Genomic DNA, 23366 nt, shown 5'->3' with positions numbered 1-23366 from the left:
GAGCAACTGAGGCACAGAGGAATGAGCAACTTCCATAAAACTGTGTAGAAGGGCGGACAGAGTGTGAGAGAAGAGACTCAGAAGATATGACATCATCATGTCCATATATGGGCACATCGCATTTGAGACAGAGCTTGAGAGCTGATTGTATACAATAGTATTTTCTTCATATGACTGGATACCAGAAAATATAAATACAATATGAGACATGAAGTAAATGATTTCAGACAATTTAATTTGCATCTCATCATCATCTAAGTATAGGCTAAATTTATAAAATAATTTTGTATAAGAACATTTAATTTATCATTGATTTACGTAGTATGGAAATAATATATCGCATTTATATGTGCTATATAAATAAATCTATTCATTATTCAGTTTATAAAAATCTATCACATAATATATAAAATTGTATCAATAGCTAAATATAAATGATCAATTGAAACTTGCTTTTAATAATATGCGAACGTTTCTTTAAATATAATCAATAATGGTCTTTTAAAAGGAATGTTTTGTTATGCTAAAATAGACTTTAATGGCAAATACTGAAGCTATGTTTAGAGTCATGAGTTGTTTTCTTGTGACTGCACTTTGTAGTGGACATCAGGTAGGTTACGTAGCTTCTCAGCCGCCTGAAAACAAAAAATTATTTTAGGAAAAATTAAGTTGTTTTATACCCTTTTCACATCTGCGTAAATTGTTACAACTTGAAATTTCGGGAGAAAGTATTGTCATTGCATAGGTGGTGTGCTATTTAATTAGTTAAAGACCCCTTCCCTGCAATTTTGGACGTTTTGTGGAAAATAATACATATATATCACTTTAAAAACATTAAACCATGTCATTCCTTGTCTTAAATGTACGTTTTATGGTAAATTATGATAAAAAGTGAGAAACAATGCACTACCTAAGTAGCTCGCGGCGATCGACCTCTCGTGGACGGTCTTAGGCCTAGCCTAGCTAGGCTTAGTTTTGTAGGCCTAGCTGGTAAACATCGGTAACGTACGAACATCGTACGCTAGCTATATACCTAGCCTGACGTTGTATAGTTGCTGCATTAATTGTCTTTTTATTTTTGCCAGACTCCGTTGATACAAATTGGGGAAAACCCGGTATTTTCGCTGAAAAGTTAGGAGTCTTCCATTTGTTTTGGCCTCACGATCGATCGAAAAGTGGGCGAATTACAGGTGAAAAACAAAAATATCAATCCGCGCGCAATGCATTTTGGGATTTATAGCGGGCCGCTATAATTATTAGAATCGACTTATTTTTCACATTTTTAACCGTTTAAAGACGAAAAAAGTTATCGCAATAGGACCATATAGTATTATTTTTACATTAAATATAGTTTGTGATCTTTAATTAGATCTAAAAAACGTAGGGAAGGGGGCTTTAAATTTCAGGGCAACACACTTGCGCAGTACAAACTCGGGACATCTCGGAAGAAAAGAACAGGCCTCTCGTCTGTGAGTTTTTCTCCCGAGATTTTAAACGGGTCTCCTGTGAAATCTCGGAAGAAAAATACTCCTGAAAATTGTCTTCACACTAGTATGCAAACCTGGTTGCCAGTTGTTACAAGTTGTTACAATTTGCAGATGTGAAAATGGTATTAGATGTCTTTTTTCACTTTAGTTAAAAGCTAGATTGTTAAACAAGAGAAGAAGTTAAACCTGGTAAATCGCCTGGGAAGGCTCTTTTTCCTAAATTGTTTGTAGATCAGAAGGAAGGATGAATCTTTAGTGGGGTTGCCCAGTGTTTAGATACGTCCATCTTATATTGAGGAAAAGTAATTTTACTTGCAACTTCTACTCAGAATTTGAAGGGTGGGGAGGTTGGAAAATGTATTCTAACCAGTATGCTGTACTGTAAGACAGATTTCCACTATTCCTCTCACTGGATGGTAAAAATAATCTACAATTTGTTATTTCCTGTTTAATGCTTACCTGTTCTGCTGTGAGATCTCGCTGAGGCTGAGCCAACATCTCATAGCCAACCATGAACTTCTTAACAGTTGCTGACCTCAGCAAAGGTGGAAGGTACAGAGCATGTAACTGCCAATGGCTGTTATCGTCTTTGGCACTGTCCCCTGTTGGTGCACCTAGGGAAAAAGAACATCAAATCAGTGTACAGATTCAGGGCCGTAGCTACCAGTACGGTTGGTAAGGTTTTAACCTGACCACTCTTTAACTGAATCATTTGACAACTGCGTGGCCTGGACAGAGAATTGTTTCCTCTTTTGTGACCACCTCACCACTTGTGGCTACGGCACTGAGATTTAAGGCTCTGTTCTTTGATATTTCTGGTGGTGAAACATGTTCTGATGAAAGTTCACCCATTTATGTGCATCTTTTGTAACGTAGGGGAATCCCTCCATGTTCTGGTCATCTCAGGCCTTAATTGTTATGGACAGTTTTAATGTTTGTCAGCCGCACACAGATACAAGAGCACCTGTGCACAATTCATGGACTGTGAGTTATAGGTTATTCCCTACATTTCCTTACCATGCCAACCCATTGAATATGGAAACGATGTTTCAAACAGGTTATCATATTTGGTCAATAATCTTTTCATAATGTCTGCTAAGGCTTTGCGTTCATCTTCAGTAAGATCTGGCAGACGTAATACATGTCTTTTTGGCAACAGCATGGTCTCGTAAGGCCAAGCTGCCCACCATGGCACAAGAGCTACCCATTTGTCATTCTCTACTACTATCCTTTCCTATCGAAATTTGTTGAGAAAAAATATTCTACAGATTAAAAATTATCCATAGAAATAAACTAGGCAGTTAAAGCTTGGTTCTTACTAGAACGTAACGCAAGAGAGTTTACCAATAACAAGCGACAGTTCGATGATGATCCATCGCATCGTGATTGATCAAATCACGTTGCTCTTTGATTATTGCGTTGCGTCCTAGTGGGAACCAAGCTTAACTAGAAGAATGCAAAATGAGGACTCCCCAATAGCATAATGTGGTATTTCTCCATACCATAATATGAGTGGCACATACATTATTTATTACTGAATCAACTTTTCCAGACAGATACAGATAAACTTTATTCCATCCTTCACAGGAAATCACATGGTCGCAGTTCAAGAATACAATAACGATGACATTTTGTTTCCAGAAAAGGTTGTTTTCAGAGTGCCTTTTGAATAGTAAAGACAAATTTGGGACCAAAAATTTGATTCTTCATTTTTTTAAAAATCCAGCTTTTGACTTGTGACAGTTTATATTCCTACTACTTGGTATTTCTTAATTTTCAACTTTTAAGTCAAAAGTTATCTTACCCTTTTTTCAAGTTCTACTTTGAGATATTCAACAAGCATTGGTACTTTCTCTTTTATGTAGTATTCACGTTGAAGCTGGTCTTTCACTCTTGGTTCATTTGGCATGAAGTTGCTAGCCCACACCTACAACAAATATTACATTACATCATTTAATATTAAATTACACATTTATATCATGTTGCATTAGACAACTCTTTGAATACCGGACTCTCTGAAACCAGAAACTTCCTAATACCAGACTTTTTTTTCAAATTCCCAAATTCATTTTTAGCATTAAAAACATATTCTGAATACCAGACTTTTCAGAAAACCAGACATATTTGGCCAGCCCAACGGTGTCCGGTATTGTGAGAGTTCACTGTATACGAAAATGCAACAAACAAGTTTGGAAATCATTTGATAAGATTAAAATGCAACTTTACATACATAGTACTGCACTGTCATATTCTGTATCTTCATGCTCCACAATCAATATCTACTTAATTAAAAATGATGGGAAATGGATAGCAGAGAAGAAGCTCTATTTGGTTTTGTGTGATCATAAAGGCATTTTTTAGTCACTGACCAGACTGTCTGCCAACCATTTAATGACATGTGCTGAAATGAACCAGATCACCCGTGTAACCATCTACTCTTTTCGAAAGATGGACAGAGTTAGGTACACATGATACAGATGAGACCTCCTTATCTTAGAAGACCTGTTCTACTGTACCAGCAGAACAATAGCCGAGAAGACTCTTGAAGCTGTCGTGATTTTATAGCTATAGTTTGCAGTCCCACTGTCTTACTACTTGACCACTTGACTTTGATAAGCTCTGCTACTGCAGCAGACTGCAAACACTCACCTGGCAATGCGGATGTGGATTGGAACAACCCATTACAGCACCTTTATTTTCAAAAACTTGCACCCATCGAAATTGAGACCCTAGATCAATAATAAGCTCCGCCCACTTGTCAATCACAGTTTTTATTTCCTCTAGAGACATCAATGGAAGAGTGATGTCAGACCAGGGATGAAAACACATTACTTGACTAGAAAAAAAAGAAGAGATTTACATTTACAAGACAACCCTACAGGAATTTAATTAATTTGCTTCTAAAACTGTAAAATGGCAGTACAGTATGTAACAATGGTTTATCATTTCATTATTAAAGACCCCTTCCCTGCAATTTTGGACGTTTTTTGGAAAATAATACATATATATCACTTTAAAAACATTAAACCATGTCATTCCTTGTCTTAAATGTACGTTTTATGGTAAATTATGATAAAAAGTGAGAAACAATGCACTACCTAAGTAGCTCGCGGCGATCGACCTCTCGTGGACGGTCATAGGCCTAGCCTAGCTAGGCTTAGTTTTGTAGGCCTAGCCGGTAAACATCGGTAACGTACGAACATCATACGCTAGCTATATACCTAGCCTGACGTTGTATAGTTGCTGCATTAATTGTCTTTCTATTTTTGCCAGACTCCGTTGATACAAATTGGGGAAAACCTGGTATTTTCGCTGAAAAGTTAGGAGTCTTCCATTTGTTTTGGCCGGCACGATCGATCGAAAAGTGGGCAAGTTACAGGTGAAAAACAAAAATATCAATCCGCGCGCAATGCATTTTGGGATTTATAGCGGACCGCTATAATTATTAGAATCGACTTATTTTTAACCGTTTAAAGACGAAAAAAGTTATCGCAATAGGACCATATAGTATTATTTTTACATTAAATATAGTTTGTGATCTTAAATTAGATCTAAAAAACGTAGGGAAGGGGGCTTTAAGAAATGAAAACAGTTTTACAACTGGCTTAAGTCCAGGGGCGTAACATAGAGGCCTGAGGCCCCTGGTTTAGGAAACATAAGTGGCCCTCCAAGTTCTAACGCTGGAGGCCTCGGGCGTTTTTTGCCTTTTCAGCATATATTAGTGCCTGATTTTTCCTCTGGGAACTGCTCATGGGCCCCATAAGCAGCTCCAGGGCTCCTGGGTTTAGCCAGTGAGCGCTCTAGCCGTTAAACCATTGCTTAATTATATTACCATGTTCCCTCTGCTGATGCAGCCTTCAGAAGTGGATGCTCAGGTTCTCCTGTGAAAAGATAAAATTGTGTCAATTCTAATAAAACAGGTCAATGGAGTAATGATAGAAAAAGTAAAGGTGAAGTATGAGACAACACAAAGTAATGGTCCCTCACTAGCTGGCTGGGTGAATGAGAAACTGATTTCGACATGCTGTGTGCGAACTAAGCCAAACCATGCTTTTCCAAATTAGTATTTAGTAGTGGAGCTGTAGCTTGGTGGTTAACGTGCTTGCCTTCCAATCCCATGGTACAGGGTTCAAGGTACTCTTTCAACTCCACTCCCTAAGCCTAAAATGAGACTTAGGGAGCACGATAAATTATAATTAAAAAATAAATATAAAAGAGTTTATCCATCCTGTAATTGCCGAGTTTGTGCTCGCTGTGGGATGCGGCAGAGAGAACGAAGTATTTATTAGTATTACTTTAGAGAATAGGGTGATAAAGATATAGTGTGATCAATTTACCTGGCTCAACAGTATTCTTTAGCAATGCTGGGAAGTCATTATCAAACACAAATGTACTAGTATAATCTGGATTCACCTAAGGAGAAATAATATATAACTAGATTTGAACTCGTCACTTTGACGAATTCGGGTTATCCGCGGACATGCAACATGCACATACGCTAAACTATATGAACGTCGACAATTACTATGCCATCCTATGACATTAATTACATACGTTTACAGTGCTGAATTGTACCTAACTTAAAGATGTATTGTCCCTTTGACTAATTCCAAAAAAATAAAAAATAACAGATTTCGAAAAAAGGTGGGTCATTTTGAAGTATCATAATAGTTATTAACTATCACCAAAAATTTGTCGAAAAAAAAATCATTTAACTGAAATACAGACGTTTTTTTGTTTCCATCAAAACATATCCCATAATGAAATGCGCTTGTTTGGCTACTCTCTGTATGCATAATCATAAAACTTCCTCACGATCTCTGTGAAAATACCTTCTCAACCGTAACGAGTTGTAAACAATCCTAATTAGCATATGCATAATGCGTACTCGTGGTTTAAAATCTTTGTTTACTTTCGCTCGCGACGATTTTCCAGACGAAATGTAATCCAACTAATTTACCTGTTAATTACGTAAACTTGTTGCGTTTGGCTCTAATTTTCGACTTAAAGTGAATAACTTTAATATTACTTTGATATGGCCAATTTAAATTTAGAATATTTTGACCTTCATTTTTTTGTGTTTCAAGGGACAATACATCCTTAAGAATAATCAAAGAAACTCAGAAAAGCATAAAAATTATATATACAATATAATTAAATTTTTGTTTTTTATGTGTTGTATTATTTTGAATTTCTGACATTGTATTGTAAGTAATTTACATACGGTCTCTTACGTCATACGTTGGGCTTTCGAAAACTTACTATTTTATTTGACAGAAAGCAACAGTTTTTATGTTGTTAGCTCATGATAATAGTAATGTAAAAGTAAAGGTGTAATAGACACACTGTGTTGGGATTTAATATTTTTGTAAAAAAAATCATCAGGAAGGAAAATAAATTAAAACTAAATAATAATTAAAACATATATATATAGTTTATTAATACGTATTTATAATGCAATACATTATGTTATTAAATGATGATTTTATAAATTATTGATAGTATTTTTTAAATACATTATTAATTTGTATTATTTAGTCAGATTTAAATGATGTAACTTAAAAGGTGATAAAATCTAACATTTAAGGGTTAATTGATTATGCTTTTTTTCTTAAATAATTAAATAGTTCTGTTTTCGTAAATGATTAATATTTTATATACATTATTAATTTGTATATTTAACCATAATTTAATTAAATGACCTAAAATGTGATAAAAACTAACCTTTAAGTAGACAAATTAAATATGCTTGTTAATATTAATTTATTTAAATTAAATATTTCATACAACAACATTTTGCAATAAAATAAATTGAATTTAATATAATAAACATTTTAAACGATATAAAAGACAAGCATGAAAGAGAGTGAAGTCATTTTTGAAGTGAATCTCAATTGAATTGCGTCTTATATTTCAGGTAAGAAATTGTTATATACGGTGGATAGGTTCAATCCCAGTTTAATTTTTGGCTGAAATGTAGACCAGAATACAAATTAATAAAACATCAGCTTCCGAAAGAGACGTTAAGCCGTTGGTCCCATGCAACATAACTCATGTGACATGCTAAAAACACAAATGTTTCAACCTGGGGAGGTGCAAAAAATCTTAATGCGGAACTATATAAAGGATTAACCAATAATATAATATGTATTCATTTTTACAGCAAACTAAATAGAACTAATGTTCGCACTACAGTATTCAAAAGGGCTGGCTGGAGAGTGCATGGGGGTAGGGGGTACATTCACACCCCCATCTGTATCTTCATGCAGGGAAATAAATAAAAAAAATCAGGCTATGTTGGTTTTCTTTGGTAAAAAAAAACAAACTAAATTCGAAAGCATGAGAGCTTTGTTTTCCAGTCTAGAAAAAAAAAAATTCAAAAGCTTAGTTGTAGCTAAACAATTAGCCCTAATTGCGCACAACATAAACTAGAGCATTGTATTATCCCTAATAGAATGGATGATGGACAACAAAGCCTGTGTTTTTCGTTTATTTAGTGCCAAACAAATACTGTACAATAGTTTGGCCAATCAGAAAACGCTAATTCCGTATGGTAACCATGTACATGCGCATTTTTAACTTGGTGACATGCGCATAATAATTGTAATTGCTGACCTCATTATGATTGGTAAGAAAGTTTTAATTGGTATTGGAAAAATGACTGATGCCTATACTTACTTTTTTTTTTTTGTTTAGAACCCCCTTATTCGAATGATCGAATTGGTAACTATAGACGAAAAAAATAATGTATCCCGTATCCGATTATACGAGGTACAGTAGGTGGTATTGTTTTTTTTCTAATGAATTTTGATGTTTAAAAAAAGTATCGTTGATAACCGTTAACGACAATTTATAACATAGTAAATATTATTTTATATAAGTATAGAGAAGCTTTTTTATTTTTTTTGCATCACTTTTGGAAATTTACTCAAATTTTTAAATATTTTTCTTTAAGGCGTGTAAACTGAGCCTTGACACGTAATGTATCTCAGGACAGTCAACGAAGCAGTTGTGACAACAGTGAAAGCAATGATCACTATTAAAGCGAAACTTTAAAAAATGGTTGCGTTTTTATAATGACTGCAATATAGTTCAAACACACATTAAAAAATAAAAAAGGCGTTCAATTACAATTCCATAGTAATTTAACTATTGATTGGAGATTTATTTTGAACTGTCAGGACGATTATTATACAGTATTTGAATGATAGCATAATAAATAACAAAAATGATAATGTTGATATAAGTTTGCGGTACACCACGTATGTTAGGAGTCAGGAGTGAGAATGATCAAAGCATATTGATCGAAACGTCAAGAAACTCAACAGTTCTTTTCAGAACTAACATAACTTATAAACATTTGATTTCGCCATGCAAACCTTCAAACAATATAATAATGATAATGATAATAATAATACTAGATTTGAACTCGTCACTTTGCCGAGTTCATTTTATCCACGGACACGCAACATGCACATACGTTAAACTATATGAACGTCAACAATTATTATGCCATCCTATGACATGAATTACATACGTTTACAGTGCTGAATACTGTCATTGCGGTATTATAACAGTATTTACAAAATATTGTACACTGTATATGTTATATACAATGTAGCATAGATGAATCTTCTGACAAAGTTATACGATGTAATGTAATGATAAGAATCAGAGATACACGTGACACAAAAGAAGAATAAGATAAAAAAAAAAAGATCTAGGCCTGACAATAACAAGGGGTTATCCGCCAAGTGCGGTTAACTAAAAAAAAAAAAAAAGATCCTGACAGTAACAAGGTGTTATCCGCCAAGTGCGGATAACCAATTACTATCCTAAAAACTTGAAACTTTCCCCCAAAACTTGAATTATATGGTGCGTACTGTACCTTTCCATTAGGTCTTGTAGCGCCTGGACACAATGGATTCTTTGGATCGTGCCTCGCTACTTCCTCGGATGGCTTTTCTACTTGGCCTTTCCAAGGTCGTTTCATACGGTGTGCTGAGACTAGAACCCATTCTCCTTTCAAAGGGTTGAACCGTATATGCTGGTGCTCTGAAAAGAGAAGTGTCATGTTTCTTTATAACGGTAACAAAGTGCATGCTGCTGAAAATTAGCGAGTGAATCATGTGGCATGGCAGCCAATTTCAATCAAAAAGGTCTGTTGTGGAGGGGGATTGGGTGGTTGGTAATGGTATGACATCATTTTAACCTGGATTCAATCAGTGACAAGGTATATTACTACCTAGTGGCCGCTAATGCATATTTAGTTTTATGGTCCACCACAATTCACCGTACTGCAAATATGGCAATATAGATGTATGCGGAAAGGGCTTTATATATATTTACTATAGTAAAATTATTATACAATTTCATTATCATACCATTGCACACTATAGTCTAGGCTACAGTACTATATAAATAGCTACCCTGGATGGACACCCTTCACTCAGCAGGCCTAATAATATAGACTATAGTACAGTAATATAATAGATAGAGGCTGGACCAGCGACACTGCTGATTTGATGTTTTCTGACGATAGACAGTTAGGCCTAGTTTCCCTAACTAGCTAGGAGTCTAGACTTTAATACTTCCTAAAACTGATTAAATCCTGACATTAAGGCAAATCTACTAAACGAAAGCAAACCTTTAGGATTAAAAATTGAAGACATGATTACAAAAGTGTTTGTTATTAACAACTCATCACATGTATTGTGAAATATGAGTACCCCCTCTATAATTCAGCCAGGTTGCTACAGGTTTCAAATATGGCGCTGTTACACAAGTGAAAAGAAAATGATTTTCGTTTTACTGTAAAACTATGAATTATGAATCCATACGGCCGTGCAAAGCTTAAAGCAACAATCTCTAATACAAAAGAGGTACTGTATACTCTCGTTAGTATATTCAAACAAAGTTAATAAATCTTCAGGCGACTTTTGAGGCTAGCGTAGCGAGCCGGCCCTAACTAGGCCTAGGCCTAGGCCTAGCCTAGCTAGCTAGCGCCTAGCCTCTAGGCCTACTACTAGGCTAGGCCTCTCTCTCTGCACCATACCATGCCATCCCAGTCCCTGCCTTGTGCTGCTGTGTGTGCTTCTCTCTAGCAGCTAGGGCGTAGGCCTACCAGGAGGAGGCTTAAACTTTTATTATTGTTTGCCAACAGAACAGAGTAAATCTATCCTACCAAACTGTAGGTTGCGAGTGTCATATTTATTAAATTTTAATAATATTATTTTATGATTTTGTTCTTTTAAATATTAATTTCTTTTTTTAAATTTCTTTTGTTTTAATTCAATGATAGGGTTCACCATTTGGTGTTCAGTTTAGTTTGCAAGCAACTGCATCAGCGATCAATGAAAAACCCAACTTTACAAATAGACAGGTTAGAATATTAAATGTCTACTTCTTATCAAATATTTATACTTACTGTTTAATTATAGTTAGTAAAAACTCAGATATCTGACTTTCCGTGTTCTAGCACATACGCACCTCTGTTAGCACTTCATTTCATTTTAAAATGTTTGTGTCGGGATGTATTAATACAGTACAGTATATGGAATCCTTATTTCTGAACAACATTTTCAACACATACACATATATATACCATCACTATGTACTTGTCAATTGTATGACCCACTATACAACCCCCGGGAGAGGTGCATCATTTGTCCAATGTTTGCCGTACCTAATGACTACCAAGAGCTCCCCAGCAAAAAGTGACTTACCTTTAGGTGACCATGATGCATCACTTTTTGATGCATTGTGACCATGTTGTTCATAATATGGTGGGTGGCAAACATTAACACACTATCTAGGTTTTTTGACATACCTCTGCATCAATAATTATCTCCCGGGGGGGGGGGGGGGGGTTGTATAGTGGAGTCATACAATTGACAAGTATATTAACCCCACTCAGATATTCTTTTTTTTATTTTTATTGCCTTATTCTGTATATTTCTATTCTATGCCCAATATCTGAACCTAAACAAACCCACATGGTAAGTAGGTGTAATAGAAGTGAATTTATATTATTCACTGCAAAATGAAAATATGTGACTGAAGTAAGATTGACATCCGTTTTAAACAAAATAATTATTGTATACATTCTCATGATATAATCCCAGTATAATACCAACTGAATTCAAAATATTTATCTTTGTTTATTCATAAAGTGCCCCAAAATCAGTCAGCCAAAACCTTTACAGAAAATTCTGTTGTTGTGGTATTTCGGGTAAGGTGCAATAATTGTAGTAATTGTTTACGTTTATTACTTGGTTACAATGACATATTTAGGTTTAAAATACAGTAAGACTACAGTAAAAACCTCTGTTTTAGCTTCATTTTGTGTGTGCTGAAAACATTTATAGACTTTTACATTGATTTCAGAGTGTTTATAAATTTTATTCTAAAGTCAAGTCTAATATTTCAGAAAAAAAATAAACACATAAAATAATAACTAAGCCAAACAAATACACAATATGTATGCCAAAAACAAAGTACAGTAAGAACATATTATTATAAAGTAAAATAAAATCATTATTTAAAATCGCAAGATCGTCTACTACTGTTTAGTATAAAGTGGATTACTTAATTGTATTTTAAAATATTGTATTACTTTGAAAGGGCAGGCTTCGCACACTAATCAATCGGTCAATACTCTATAGTAAATATTGCAATTAAGCCATTAAGTGATGTTCCTTTATGTATCTTCCTATACATTATGCTAAATCAAGGACATACTGTAATGACATACTGTAAACAAGCTATTTTTTACCATGGGTAAAATAAATGCTATTTATACAACATCCTTAAGACCTTAGGATTTGTTTATCACTGTTGCCATGTCAGCATTATTATCTGACCTCCCTATCCAGTAATGGAACAGTCTGAATATGGTATTATTAGCTTTGAAACATGCAGTGATCTATAATAAAAAGTTCTGTGGCTTCATAGCGTTGGTACACTACACAGCTATCTGGTGATAATGATACACTAGAGATACTGGTGTTTGACAATGAAGTAATTAACAGGATAGTATGGTAAGAGAGTTGGGTAATTGGCAGAATGTTGCCCTGCACGAACCAATGAATGCTGCAGTTAAGGAATGGATGATGAATCCACGAATGACGGTTAAACCATCCCTCTCCTTGCCAGTTATTTCTCCTGTAAGTTGTAACATTTTTGTTTTCATTTCAAGCCAAAAAGTTAGTTGTATTTTTTTCAAAGACTCCAAGACCTGTTGCAGTGTACTGTACCTTGATCAGTTGAACTTTTGTTGGCCAATCCCTGTAGACTTAAGCTCTGTCTACACTATCAAACTAGTTCAACAAAAAAAGTATGATGTGCCCAAATATGGTAGTGATATGTCCAAATATGGTAGTGATATGACATCATTAAGTCCATGGGCACATCACATTTTGTTGTCACATAAAGTTTGATAGTGTAGACAGAGCTTTACTGTGATTGAGTGACGATTTAAACCCAGAACTAAGATTTTAAGGAATGGTACCAGCCAAACATATTGTACTGTAGGTTGGTTGATTATTTAAAAGTTTAGTGCAGTTTATTTAGTTATTATTTTTAATATATACAGTACAAGTTACAGAGAACTTAAAAATATTCTCTTAGAATTTGACCGTGTAGTAGAGCAGTAATAGATAGACACTACAAGTTGGTGTTTGAATGGGTATACTGTACAGTACTATTACATCATTCACAAAACTAGCGTTTCGCACAAATTTTCAAAGCGTTTACAAAAAGCTGTGCCTGTACAAGTTCAATCATTAAAATGAGAGAAACTAATGCATGCCACTGTGATGAAAAAACCAATCAAATGGCATGGATAATTTTTTTTTATTACATTACAAGAATTTAACTACTGCATTCCTGTGCTACAATTATTGATTACCACCACCATACAGCTATTAGTACACTTACACTTACACTTAATGTTTGATGGAAATAGTTTAGGCTAGTGCCTATTAGATTCCATTTCTAGCCGAAAATAGTTGTCAAGTCTAGACTTAAAGATGTTCACTGAAGAGGCTTGTATTACATATTTAGGCAGAGAATTCCAGTGATGTATGACTCTGATGGTAAAAAAGTTGACCCTGCACATAAGATTTCCTCTAAGTTTTGGACGATATAGTTTTAAGCTGTGTCCCCTGGTTCTGATGTTGTGAGACAATTTAAATAAATCTTTTGGGTCAATATCCTCAAAGCCTTTCAAAATTTTGAAAGCTTCAATCAAATCTCCTCGTAGTCTTCTTGTCTCTAATGGTTGAAGATCAAGATATTCTAACCTTTTATCATATGGTAGATCACTTATTGACTTAACCATCTTTGTAGCTCTTCTCTGCACCTTCTCCAAGATTTCTTTGTCTTTGTTATAGTAAGGAGACCAGGACTGTATACAGTATTCCATATGTGGACGGATGTATGCCTTGTACATGACCTGAAAACTTTCTTTGTCAATATTTTTGAATGTTCTTTTGACAGTTCTCATACTATTCGTCGCTCTAGCTGCTGCTGCAGCACACTGTCGGCTTGGCTTGCAGTCGCTAGTGAAGATAACACCAAGGTCTTTTTCTTCGTTTACTGCCAGTAGTAGTAGTATGTATTGATTACATTAATTATTCTTCATTGATTTTGTTTGAATAGTCAGTTAAGATCTAAATTAAGACAATCACGGTGGTCTATTTCCATGGTGATGGTACATAAAGTCATAATAAGATGCTGCGGTACCAAAATTCATCACAATTACAGTATTGTGTATTTATACAACACTTACACACTTCCCTGTCTGGCCTTATGACTTGCCTAAATGACTTGCCCACGTCCTTACCCTACAGTAGCTTATGTTCTTTTCCAAATTCCAAGTTTTTCTTTTGGTCTTTCCACTTGTCTCTTGCCCTGAGATGTACAGTACATGCCAGTGCTAATTTTGTGTCAGAAAAACAACATTTCCACAGAAAAAGCAAAACGTATCAAAATTCTAATAAGACACAGTAACTTTCCCTTTAAATGTTTCCCCGCAATTTTACACTGGTGTAATACATATATTTTCACATGTTCATAACAATTTATTTGTTAAATACCTGTATGTTATATTTTGTAACATTTTTGTATTGAAAATTGGGTATAAAAACATACTTATTTAAATGACATTGCTGTAGATTATCAAATTTATTTTGACTTATATTCACACAGTACATAATATAGGCACAAATCAAAGTATAGTGTCGAATCTTGACAGTACTGATGATCTAGTCACATGACCTTGTATAAGAATACACACCATTGTAATTGATGTCTTAATAAGATCAACAATCAATTTTATTTCTATTTCATTGAGATTCTAATTATTGATTTTGTCATAGTAAAGAATAAGGCATAGCTGTCATGATAGGCACTATTTATTGACGTTTAGATCAGATGTACTGTGTTTGGGCCTGGGACCACTCGGCCCACTCGGCCCACGATCATTCAGCCTACTTCAAACATATTATCAAAGAATTTATTACAGTATTATGTTTATAAAATGGCACATAGGCCTGGATATATCATTACAAAATTGGCAATATTCATCTCGCTATTCTGAGTTTTGGGAGAGGGAGGGAGGATGTTTATGTGCCAAAAAAATAAGAATCTGGTTAAATATTGTTTCAAATGCTTTACAACCATTTACTTGGAAATAAAAATAGGTCAAAATGAAACTGAACTCATTAAAGTGTTCCCAGAGAAACAAGGAATTAAATTTGGCAGTGTAGCATAGACCTTAGCAAAAAACATAACAGATTGATTTAGGTTCTAGATGGTACTTCAAGTAAATGGTAAAGAGATCAATATTTTGGCACACATGGCATTTCGTATAATACTTGAAAACGTTGACTATAGTGGCACTGATAGTAAAGCTCTGTCTACACTATCAAACTTTATGTGACAAAAAAATGTGATGTGCCCATATATGGACATGATGATGTCACATCACTACCATATTTGGGTACATCACACTTTTTTTGTCAAACTAGTTCGATAGTTTCAGACATAGCTGAAAGGAATACTAACATAAAAAGACAAAAACTTGGGGTATGTTCTATAGATTGATCAGCAGTTTAATCAACAATTTTTAATGGACATTATAAGGTGATTGTCATTTACCCACAAGGCTAAATGAATAATTATGCTATGGACTTAGATGTGAACTTCCAACCATAATGTATTTCTTTTGTATAGTAAAAGATATTCTTAAGTCACATTAGGAAGTCATTAGTTACCATGGTGATGCATTAAACATTTTATTTTATAGAAAATGATGCTATGAATTGAAGCTCAGGTTAGATTATTTGGAATAGAAATATTTATGGTCATTTTAAAAGATAAATATTTTTTTCTTAATTTCGTGTATTAACCTGCAAGTAAAGATACATATTCTTCTATGAAATAGTAAATGTTGAAATTATTATAATATTTAATATCCTATGAATTCTGTAAAAGTAAAAGGTCTCTCTTCAAATATACTATAATTTACGTTAATCGTTAATTGTGGAGAATATTTTCGAGTTTGAAGTCTGTTATCAAGGGTTTATCTGTGGCTGCAAAACGATCTGTTTCATGTTCCCACAGACACCGCATGACACATAGAACATGTACATAGTACAGTACTGTTGGTATTAGTTGCAGCCAGACATAAGATCAAAGGACTGTTACGAGTTCCTATGTTGACAAGGCAAGCTCAGTGTCATGTTGTTAGATTTGCCTTGGTTACTTATATTCAATGAGACGAAGCCTAGGTTTTTAAATTTTTAAAAAATATTCTCCCAATTCAAGTTCATCTTTTCGTTCATTGCAAAGTAAACTTTTACTAAATTAATTCTTGATTTGATAATCGTTTAGTTGTGTTAAAAAAGATAGACAAACAGGCAGAGTAGACAGACAGAATATTAATAATTATGCCACATTGTGTCAAGCTCTACGTCATATTCTGTCAATCATACCGTACATACCAACATAATTGATTAATAAGCAAACTTAATTTATATCCACATTATATAACAATAAAATAATTCAATTTACTAATTGTTGTCTGCTGAGTATCTTGGTTATATTTCCTTTTTATTAAATTTACTTTACGTTAAATGGTAATTATTTGATCAAACTGGCCTGGCAATTAGCCTTTCTTGACAGTGTCAACAGTATAAAGTAATAGACAAACAAAGCCCATGTCACAGTATTATTCATGCATTTGCTGTTGTCTGTTGTGTTAATGTGTGTTCTATTAAATTATAGTATGTCAGTTAGGTTGTCGTGTTTTAGGATTTGTTTGTGCTATGAATAATAGGAGTTGGTTAAAGGGGTGCATCTTGCCCTGTAATACTGTAGATCAGGAAAGCATGCAGAAGTTTAAAATGTATCTTTTGTACTTGCAGTAGAGTATACCTATTTCAGGAGAAAAACTCTGAGTTTACTCACTCTGGATCACACCATTCAAAACTTTGGTGTTGACGCCCCGGTGTGTGTAAATTTAAGAGTTTTGCAAGGTCGTGTAATGGGTATAAGTTACCACAACCCCAGGAAATTTTGCTGGCACACATTTTTGGATCTGGCTCACTTTTTAATAGGCCAGCCTGCTTTATGCTTAGTTTTGTTCTGTAATATTTAACCAATATTAAAACTTCAATCAAACATGCTTTCAGATGCTTGCTACTTTTAACTTAATTTCTTTACACCAAACAATTTCACCCAATTTTTCAATTAATTCAACTTTTTAAATGCATTTACTGTTTTTAAGGAATTTTTATCTGTAGTTTTATTATAATATAATTGTAAAAGAATTTTCTTTCAGATTGTTTATTGCAAATCTTGTGCTAAAATAATCTCCCAAGAGGTTGTTTGTCAAAGTTTAAAAGAAAGTCATAAAAAACTATGACAACTTTTACATACCACAATAAATACTATACTGATAGCCAGTTCCTTCTACCAAGTTTTTTTAACTGTAATAACTGAATTGGAAATTGGAAAAAAAAAATTGTATGTAACATAATAGTTTAAAATGTTTTGAATTATTTATTTGCTAATTTTATATTGTTTCTTTTTAAATTACTATTCTTTAAATTGTTAAAATGACATTTAATGAAAACTGTACCTTTGTTTAAACAGACACTAAAATCAGCCCTAAGTTTAATAGGGGCGAACATCAGTCCTTCTGGGGTTCCTTCTGGTGTTTCACGCAATGTAAGTTACTGTTATCTTGATTCAGGTGTGCTATTCTTATATTATAACAACAGTGTTTGTTTCTGTATTAACATGTTTATAAATATTCTGATTATTATTATTATTAATAATCAATACTTGTTGTTGAATGATTTTCTTATCTTTCATTATTGCAGACATATGATATTATAATTTTATAATAATAATGATATCCCTGATGGTTGAATAAGTCTTGCTGTATAATTCGACTTTGAAAGGAAAGAGGTGAAATACACTACATCCAACCTCTTATTTAGGGAAAACATATATAGTTTTTAAAATTACATTCAACCTCTATTCAGGAAACACCCATATTAAGGGAACACTTTCCTTTGGAAAGGGCCTGAGGTAATATATAGTCCAACACTATACATCCAGCTCCTATTAAAGGGACACTCTGTTTGGTCACAATTATGTCAAACCACAGACACTATGCACCAAACTCCTCATTCTGTTAGGTCATAATTTGTCCCATTAATAATAGAGATTCTACTGTACTTTTATTTGACTGTGTAGCACTTCTTTGATTGAAATGTATGTGACTTAAATATGCATTCAACAATTACATTCTGTCCTTACTTAATTCACTCTCTGTTTATTGATTTTAAACCTTTTTTCTCAAATAAACCTGAATAAATTCCAACTTGATATTATAATTGAAACATGATGACGGTGGATACTTTACATCATATACTTGACTACAGCCACAAGTAAACATTCAAATATTTCTTTTTTAAAGCTCTGTCTACACTATAAAACTTTATGTAGCAACAAAATGTGATGTGCCCCATATATGGACATGATAATGTCATATTACTACCATATTTGGACATATCACTACCATTTGGACATATCGCTACCATATTTGGACATATCATTACCATATTTGGACATATCATTACCATATTTAGGAATGAAAGTTGCACTTTGTGTTTTAATTTATTGATATGATATCATTCATTACCATTCATATGAAATTTGAGTGTCTGATTTCTGTTGGTTTACATTTTGTAACATTTCTGCACATGACACAGTTGAAATGAGGTTGCAGTTGCACTTTTATAACTTTTTTTCCTTTCAGATGTAAAATGGAAAGCCTAAGCTAAATTAATTGAATTAAGACGCTAATTACCAAAACTAAAATAGATGCAATACATAAATAAATGTTATGCATTTTCCTTAGATACTAAAATTATAACGTTTGAATGAAAATCACCAACTAGCATTGAGAGGCGTGGGTTTGAGTCTTTCTGAAGTCCTATATTGATTGGTCCTTGTACTAATTGTAGGCGAGGTGCAAATCTGTCCCGTGTACATAGCTTACAGTGCATGCTGTAGAACTTTGTACACTTTTTGAAAAGAGTTAAATATTGCCTCATGTTGTTTTGATCATGGCAGTCTGCCATAAGATGTCCTACAAATTCTTCCAGTTTCCAGTAAAACTAAAACTTCAGGATAATTATAATTACAACCACAAAAAATCACTCTGGAAGTGATGAAACTTTCTTAATTTCTTAAGCAATATCATGATAAATCAATGAAATAACAAATATTATTATTTTTCTTAATTTTATTTAGAATCCAGACTTCCGATTGGCAAGGGACTATAATAATGCATATCGTGGGTCGGAGTTCGGAGGTCATCTCCGACGCCAAAGTCACACATACGGAAGTGTTGACAGTTTCTCAGACAAAAATCTAGTAACGGTTTATGGTGGTAAGGATTGCATGTTTGAATGTCATTAAAATTTATATAACAAAAATATCGTCTATTTTTTATTTCATCTAGTAGTATGTTTGATATGAACTAGTTTGCATGAAATTTAACAATTAATTTAATTCTACTAACATTATTACTGTATTAGAACTAATTCCTTAGCCGCATAGTAATTGACTTCTATCAATAACAGTAGAGCCCTAATAAGGGGCCAACAATATATTTTTCTCTTTACCATGCATCAGCCTGTGAGTTGCATTGTGATTCAATTAAATAATAGGGAGATTTCGTTTTACAACGACCGACGACCCAACTAGGTCTATCGATATTTGGTTGGTTGTTGTTTGGACCTCGAAACTGTGTTAAGGTGGGGAGCGTGTTAACACGTCTACCTGCATACGCAGAGTGAATTAACATGACATACTTTGATTGTTGGTCGTTGTAAAGTGAAAACTCCCTAATTATTGGTAGTTAAATATTTAAACACCCAAAAATTTATAATATGCTTATGTATCATTAAAAAATAATATGCTTTTCAAAAAGAATAATATAAACACTCTTCCCTCATAACACTTAACCTCATAACACTTTATACGCAACTGTTGCTTAGGATCTGTAAACTCACGTGGTACCCATCGTAACCGGCAAGTACACCATACACCGACAGCCTATGCCACTCAACTGACGGATCTGGCAAACCCGTACTCTAATGCATCATCGCAAGAAGAAAACCCTTACGGTCAGTCAACGAGACAGGTACAGAGCGCCACCTTAGTCTCTAGGTCACAGAAATCCGTTCATAATACCCATGGTGAGATAAACAGTTAGTAGTTATTTTTATTAATTTCTGATATTTTGTTTTGAATATAATTGAAAAATAGAAAGTTTGCAGGAAGAATGGTGAGAATGAACAGAATATTTAATTAATATTATTATTTTAATTTCGATTTTCCCAGAGACTAAAGCGCTGTACAAAAATAGATGAAAAGTTTACAATACAATACAATTACAATCAGTCAAAAATGTAGTAATAATCAATTACCCAGGCAATGATATAATTGACACATCTGCATATACTGTATAAAACATAATTATATATCTTTCACTGAATGAATGTTTGTTATTATTTATTTATACTGTGCGTGACCTTTTCAGTCAATGACTGGTCTCCCAGAGGGCCCAGTTGTGATCAGTGGTTGTGTGTGAACTAGTTCACCGGGGGAACCCCTACTCGACTCGAAAGATGTACTAGGTTCTTTAAAGTGCACATGTGTACACTAGACCTACGGGTTATAGTCTTTATCCGAGAAGACTCGTTCTACCACCAGAACCATGGAGTGTGTGAGCCTCAAACCCTTGCCGATGTCATGGCTACGTAATTACAGTTCCACTGTCTTTTAAAACCGCTCGTCAGATTCCACTCAAATTGTGCAGATAGGTTTAAGACTCACTCATCTTATATTTTATCGACGCATCTACTGAACACTCTTGTATATACTGTATGCTTTTCTGTTAAAACAATGTTCTTTTTCTTTGATGGTTTATCTTTCAACAGATAGCAGTAGCTCACCACTGCCATCAAACCATGTGACATCAGGTATCCAATCAACAGCTAAATAATATTGATGTCATATAAATAATACATCCTCTTGTGTTCTAATGTTTCTTTTACATTAATGATTCTTGTGTTCTGCCGCTGCTTATTAATACACCCTGTGCTACTTTGGTACGTAGGGGCGGTCAGAGGTGGGCAAGGCCTTACAGACTAAATTTCTTTTACCGAAGACAATGATGTTTATTTATTACAACTAAAAAGTTAATATTAGAAGTTGCGTAATGTGATGATCATACATACTGTATCTTCAAACCAATTAGGGTCACATGATTACATCACCTGCAAGTATCGAGTATTTGGTGTTGAGAGTTAGTTAGGCGCTACAGTACTGTATAGTGGTTTTGTAGAAATATTTGTATACAATATTCTTCTGTTGATGTTCTCATGCAAATAACACATTTTTTGCTGTCTGTATCATGGTAGAAATTCAAATTATTAATATGATATTTATAGTGATTGTGCATGCAAAATTATATATTTACAGTCATTTGTTGTGCATGTTTTTAAAACTAGTATTAAGTATTAGTCTATCTTTAAATCGCTGTTATCATTACCAACAAAAATAATCCTAAAATTCATCATCAATGTTTATTCAAATATAATTATTATTGACTACATCATCACCATTATATGAACATTTATAATAATATTATAGACAACATCCTCATCATCACATTTTAATTTATTGTAATATTCATCATTATTATGATCATTATTCTTTTCATCAGTAAATTATGATCATCATATCACTAACATTGTGTATTAAAATCATATTACATTCATTTAAGTTATTACATGATGTTTTCTGTAAAACTATTGAAAATATGAATACATCATTATAGCTATTTTGTTTTGTTTGTATCATGTTAGTTGCTGACAAGGTGGTCTTCTCCGAGAGCCCTTCATTACCAGGTGTTGCCATCGTCTACAGGCCACCAGAAGTTAGAGGCACCAACCCAGACAGATTAAACCTAGACAGGTAATTTCAATTCCCTTTAAGCGTGGTTCCCACTAGAACGCTACGTAACACAGCTACGTATCGACGCAAAGTGCTGTATTGCATAATCACAAGTGGGAACCGACGACGCAACAGTGATGCAAAACATCGCTATGGGAAATCAAATCCGTTTGATTTCACGCAACAACGCAAGACAAAAGACACTGGAAAACATAGTACAGCGCATTCTCATAAGTATGCGGGTGAACAGGGTCAAAGTCTACGGCTACTAACATTAACGTGTGACAAGCATGTTTGATTTCACGCAGGCGGGGGCAAACATAATTATTGGAAGTGTGTTTCCTTACGTTGCGTTGCGTCGCTAGTGGGAACCAAGCTTTAACAACACTAAAATTTATAATAGAAGTGATTGAATTTATGGGCCTTGCCATGTACTGTACTGTACCATTCATCTGGTTGACATAATACAGTAGAACCAGTGGACACCTTTGAGATCCAACAAAGAATATTCCTTTAATGATAGGGGTGTGTTGGGTGTTTTAAAACAGACTTAATGGTACATTTTGAGTATAATACAGTAATAATACGTATATTTATAGGCAAAGGGTCCCTTTAATTTGAGTGTACGCTGAATAGGAGTTGGGAAAGTGTCCCCTTAATAGGGAGTTTACTCAACGGTACGTATATTTTTTTTTTTTTTGCGTAATTAGCGTTGAATTTTATTTGTAATTTGCAGGAGGCGGCTAACAGCATGCCCAATTCTAGAGGGCGAGGACAATTTACGTCTTCTCAACTTTCAGCACAATTCCATCAGCATCATAGAGCGTGTCAGTAGCCTTCGGCGACTCATCTTTCTTGATCTGTATGACAATAGAATTGAAGAGATATCGGGACTTGATGGTCTGAAGTCACTACGTGTTTTGATGCTGGGAAAGAATAGGTGAGAAGGGACTGATAAAAACATATAGGGAATTGTCACATTGTGAGGAGTGAATTCAACCTGTGCCATTTAAAAAAAAATGTTATTTCCATTTCACCTGATTTATAGAGGGTGACCCTAAACAGCGTATGCTGACAATCAAGAGGCCCTCTTAATCAGTTATGATAAGTGTCTGTGTGTGACAGGCTGTGTGTGTACTAGTACTCTGGGTTAACCCCCTACTCGTCTGGTGAACATGTACTAGGTGCACATGAGCCAGATGTGTACACTGGACCTACGGTTTATAGTCCTTATCCGAGAAAACTCGTTCTACCACCAGAACCATGGAGCGAGTGAGGCTCGAACCCTTGCCGATGTTAATATGGCAAGGTACGGTTCCACTGTCTTAACCGCTTGGC

The 23366-nt window shown here is 34.3% G+C and overlaps 2 protein-coding genes across 7 annotated transcripts in view; one reads left to right on the top strand and one right to left on the bottom strand.

Annotated features, from left to right (window-relative positions):
• Positions 1–214: 214 nt before the first annotated feature.
• LOC144854893 (galactose-1-phosphate uridylyltransferase-like) lies at positions 215–10318 on the bottom strand. Of its 2 annotated transcripts, none has more exons than XM_078712907.1 (9): positions 10300–10318; positions 9376–9542; positions 5825–5900; positions 5320–5368; positions 4137–4323; positions 3292–3414; positions 2505–2721; positions 1947–2101; positions 215–635 (listed from the first exon to the last, which is right to left on the bottom strand). In XM_078712907.1, the coding sequence occupies exons 2-9, from the start codon at positions 9478–9480 to the stop codon at positions 567–569; spliced, it is 981 nt and encodes a 326-aa protein (XP_078569033.1). In that variant the 5' UTR covers positions 9481–9542; positions 10300–10318; the 3' UTR covers positions 215–566. The 2 variants fall into 2 exon arrangements, with proteins under 2 accessions (XP_078569033.1, XP_078569032.1); XM_078712906.1 differs by lacking the exon at positions 10300–10318 and adding an exon at positions 10135–10214.
• LOC144854881 (leucine-rich repeat-containing protein 49-like) overlaps positions 10231–23366 on the top strand; it is a 21481-nt gene continuing 8345 nt past the window's right edge. The window contains exons 1-7 of one of the 5 annotated variants that reach the window (XM_078712884.1): positions 10261–10369; positions 10789–10869; positions 19317–19455; positions 20066–20266; positions 21011–21052; positions 21941–22049; positions 22765–22968. In XM_078712884.1, the coding sequence (XP_078569010.1) occupies positions 10316–10369; positions 10789–10869; positions 19317–19455; positions 20066–20266; positions 21011–21052; positions 21941–22049; positions 22765–22968 (830 nt within the window). In that variant the 5' untranslated portion in view covers positions 10261–10315. Of the gene's footprint in view, positions 10370–10788; positions 10870–12375; positions 12653–19316; positions 19456–20065; positions 20267–21010; positions 21053–21940; positions 22050–22764; positions 22969–23366 lie in introns of those variants that run through there. The other 4 variants (XM_078712887.1, XM_078712886.1, XM_078712885.1 and 1 more) reach the window with 4 other exon arrangements.

This window comes from Antedon bifida, chromosome 10, assembly GCF_963402885.1.
Source record: "Antedon bifida chromosome 10, ecAntBifi1.1, whole genome shotgun sequence".
Lineage (NCBI taxonomy): Eukaryota > Metazoa > Echinodermata > Crinoidea > Comatulida > Antedonidae > Antedon > Antedon bifida.
This window is presented reverse-complemented; position numbering and strand designations above follow the sequence as displayed.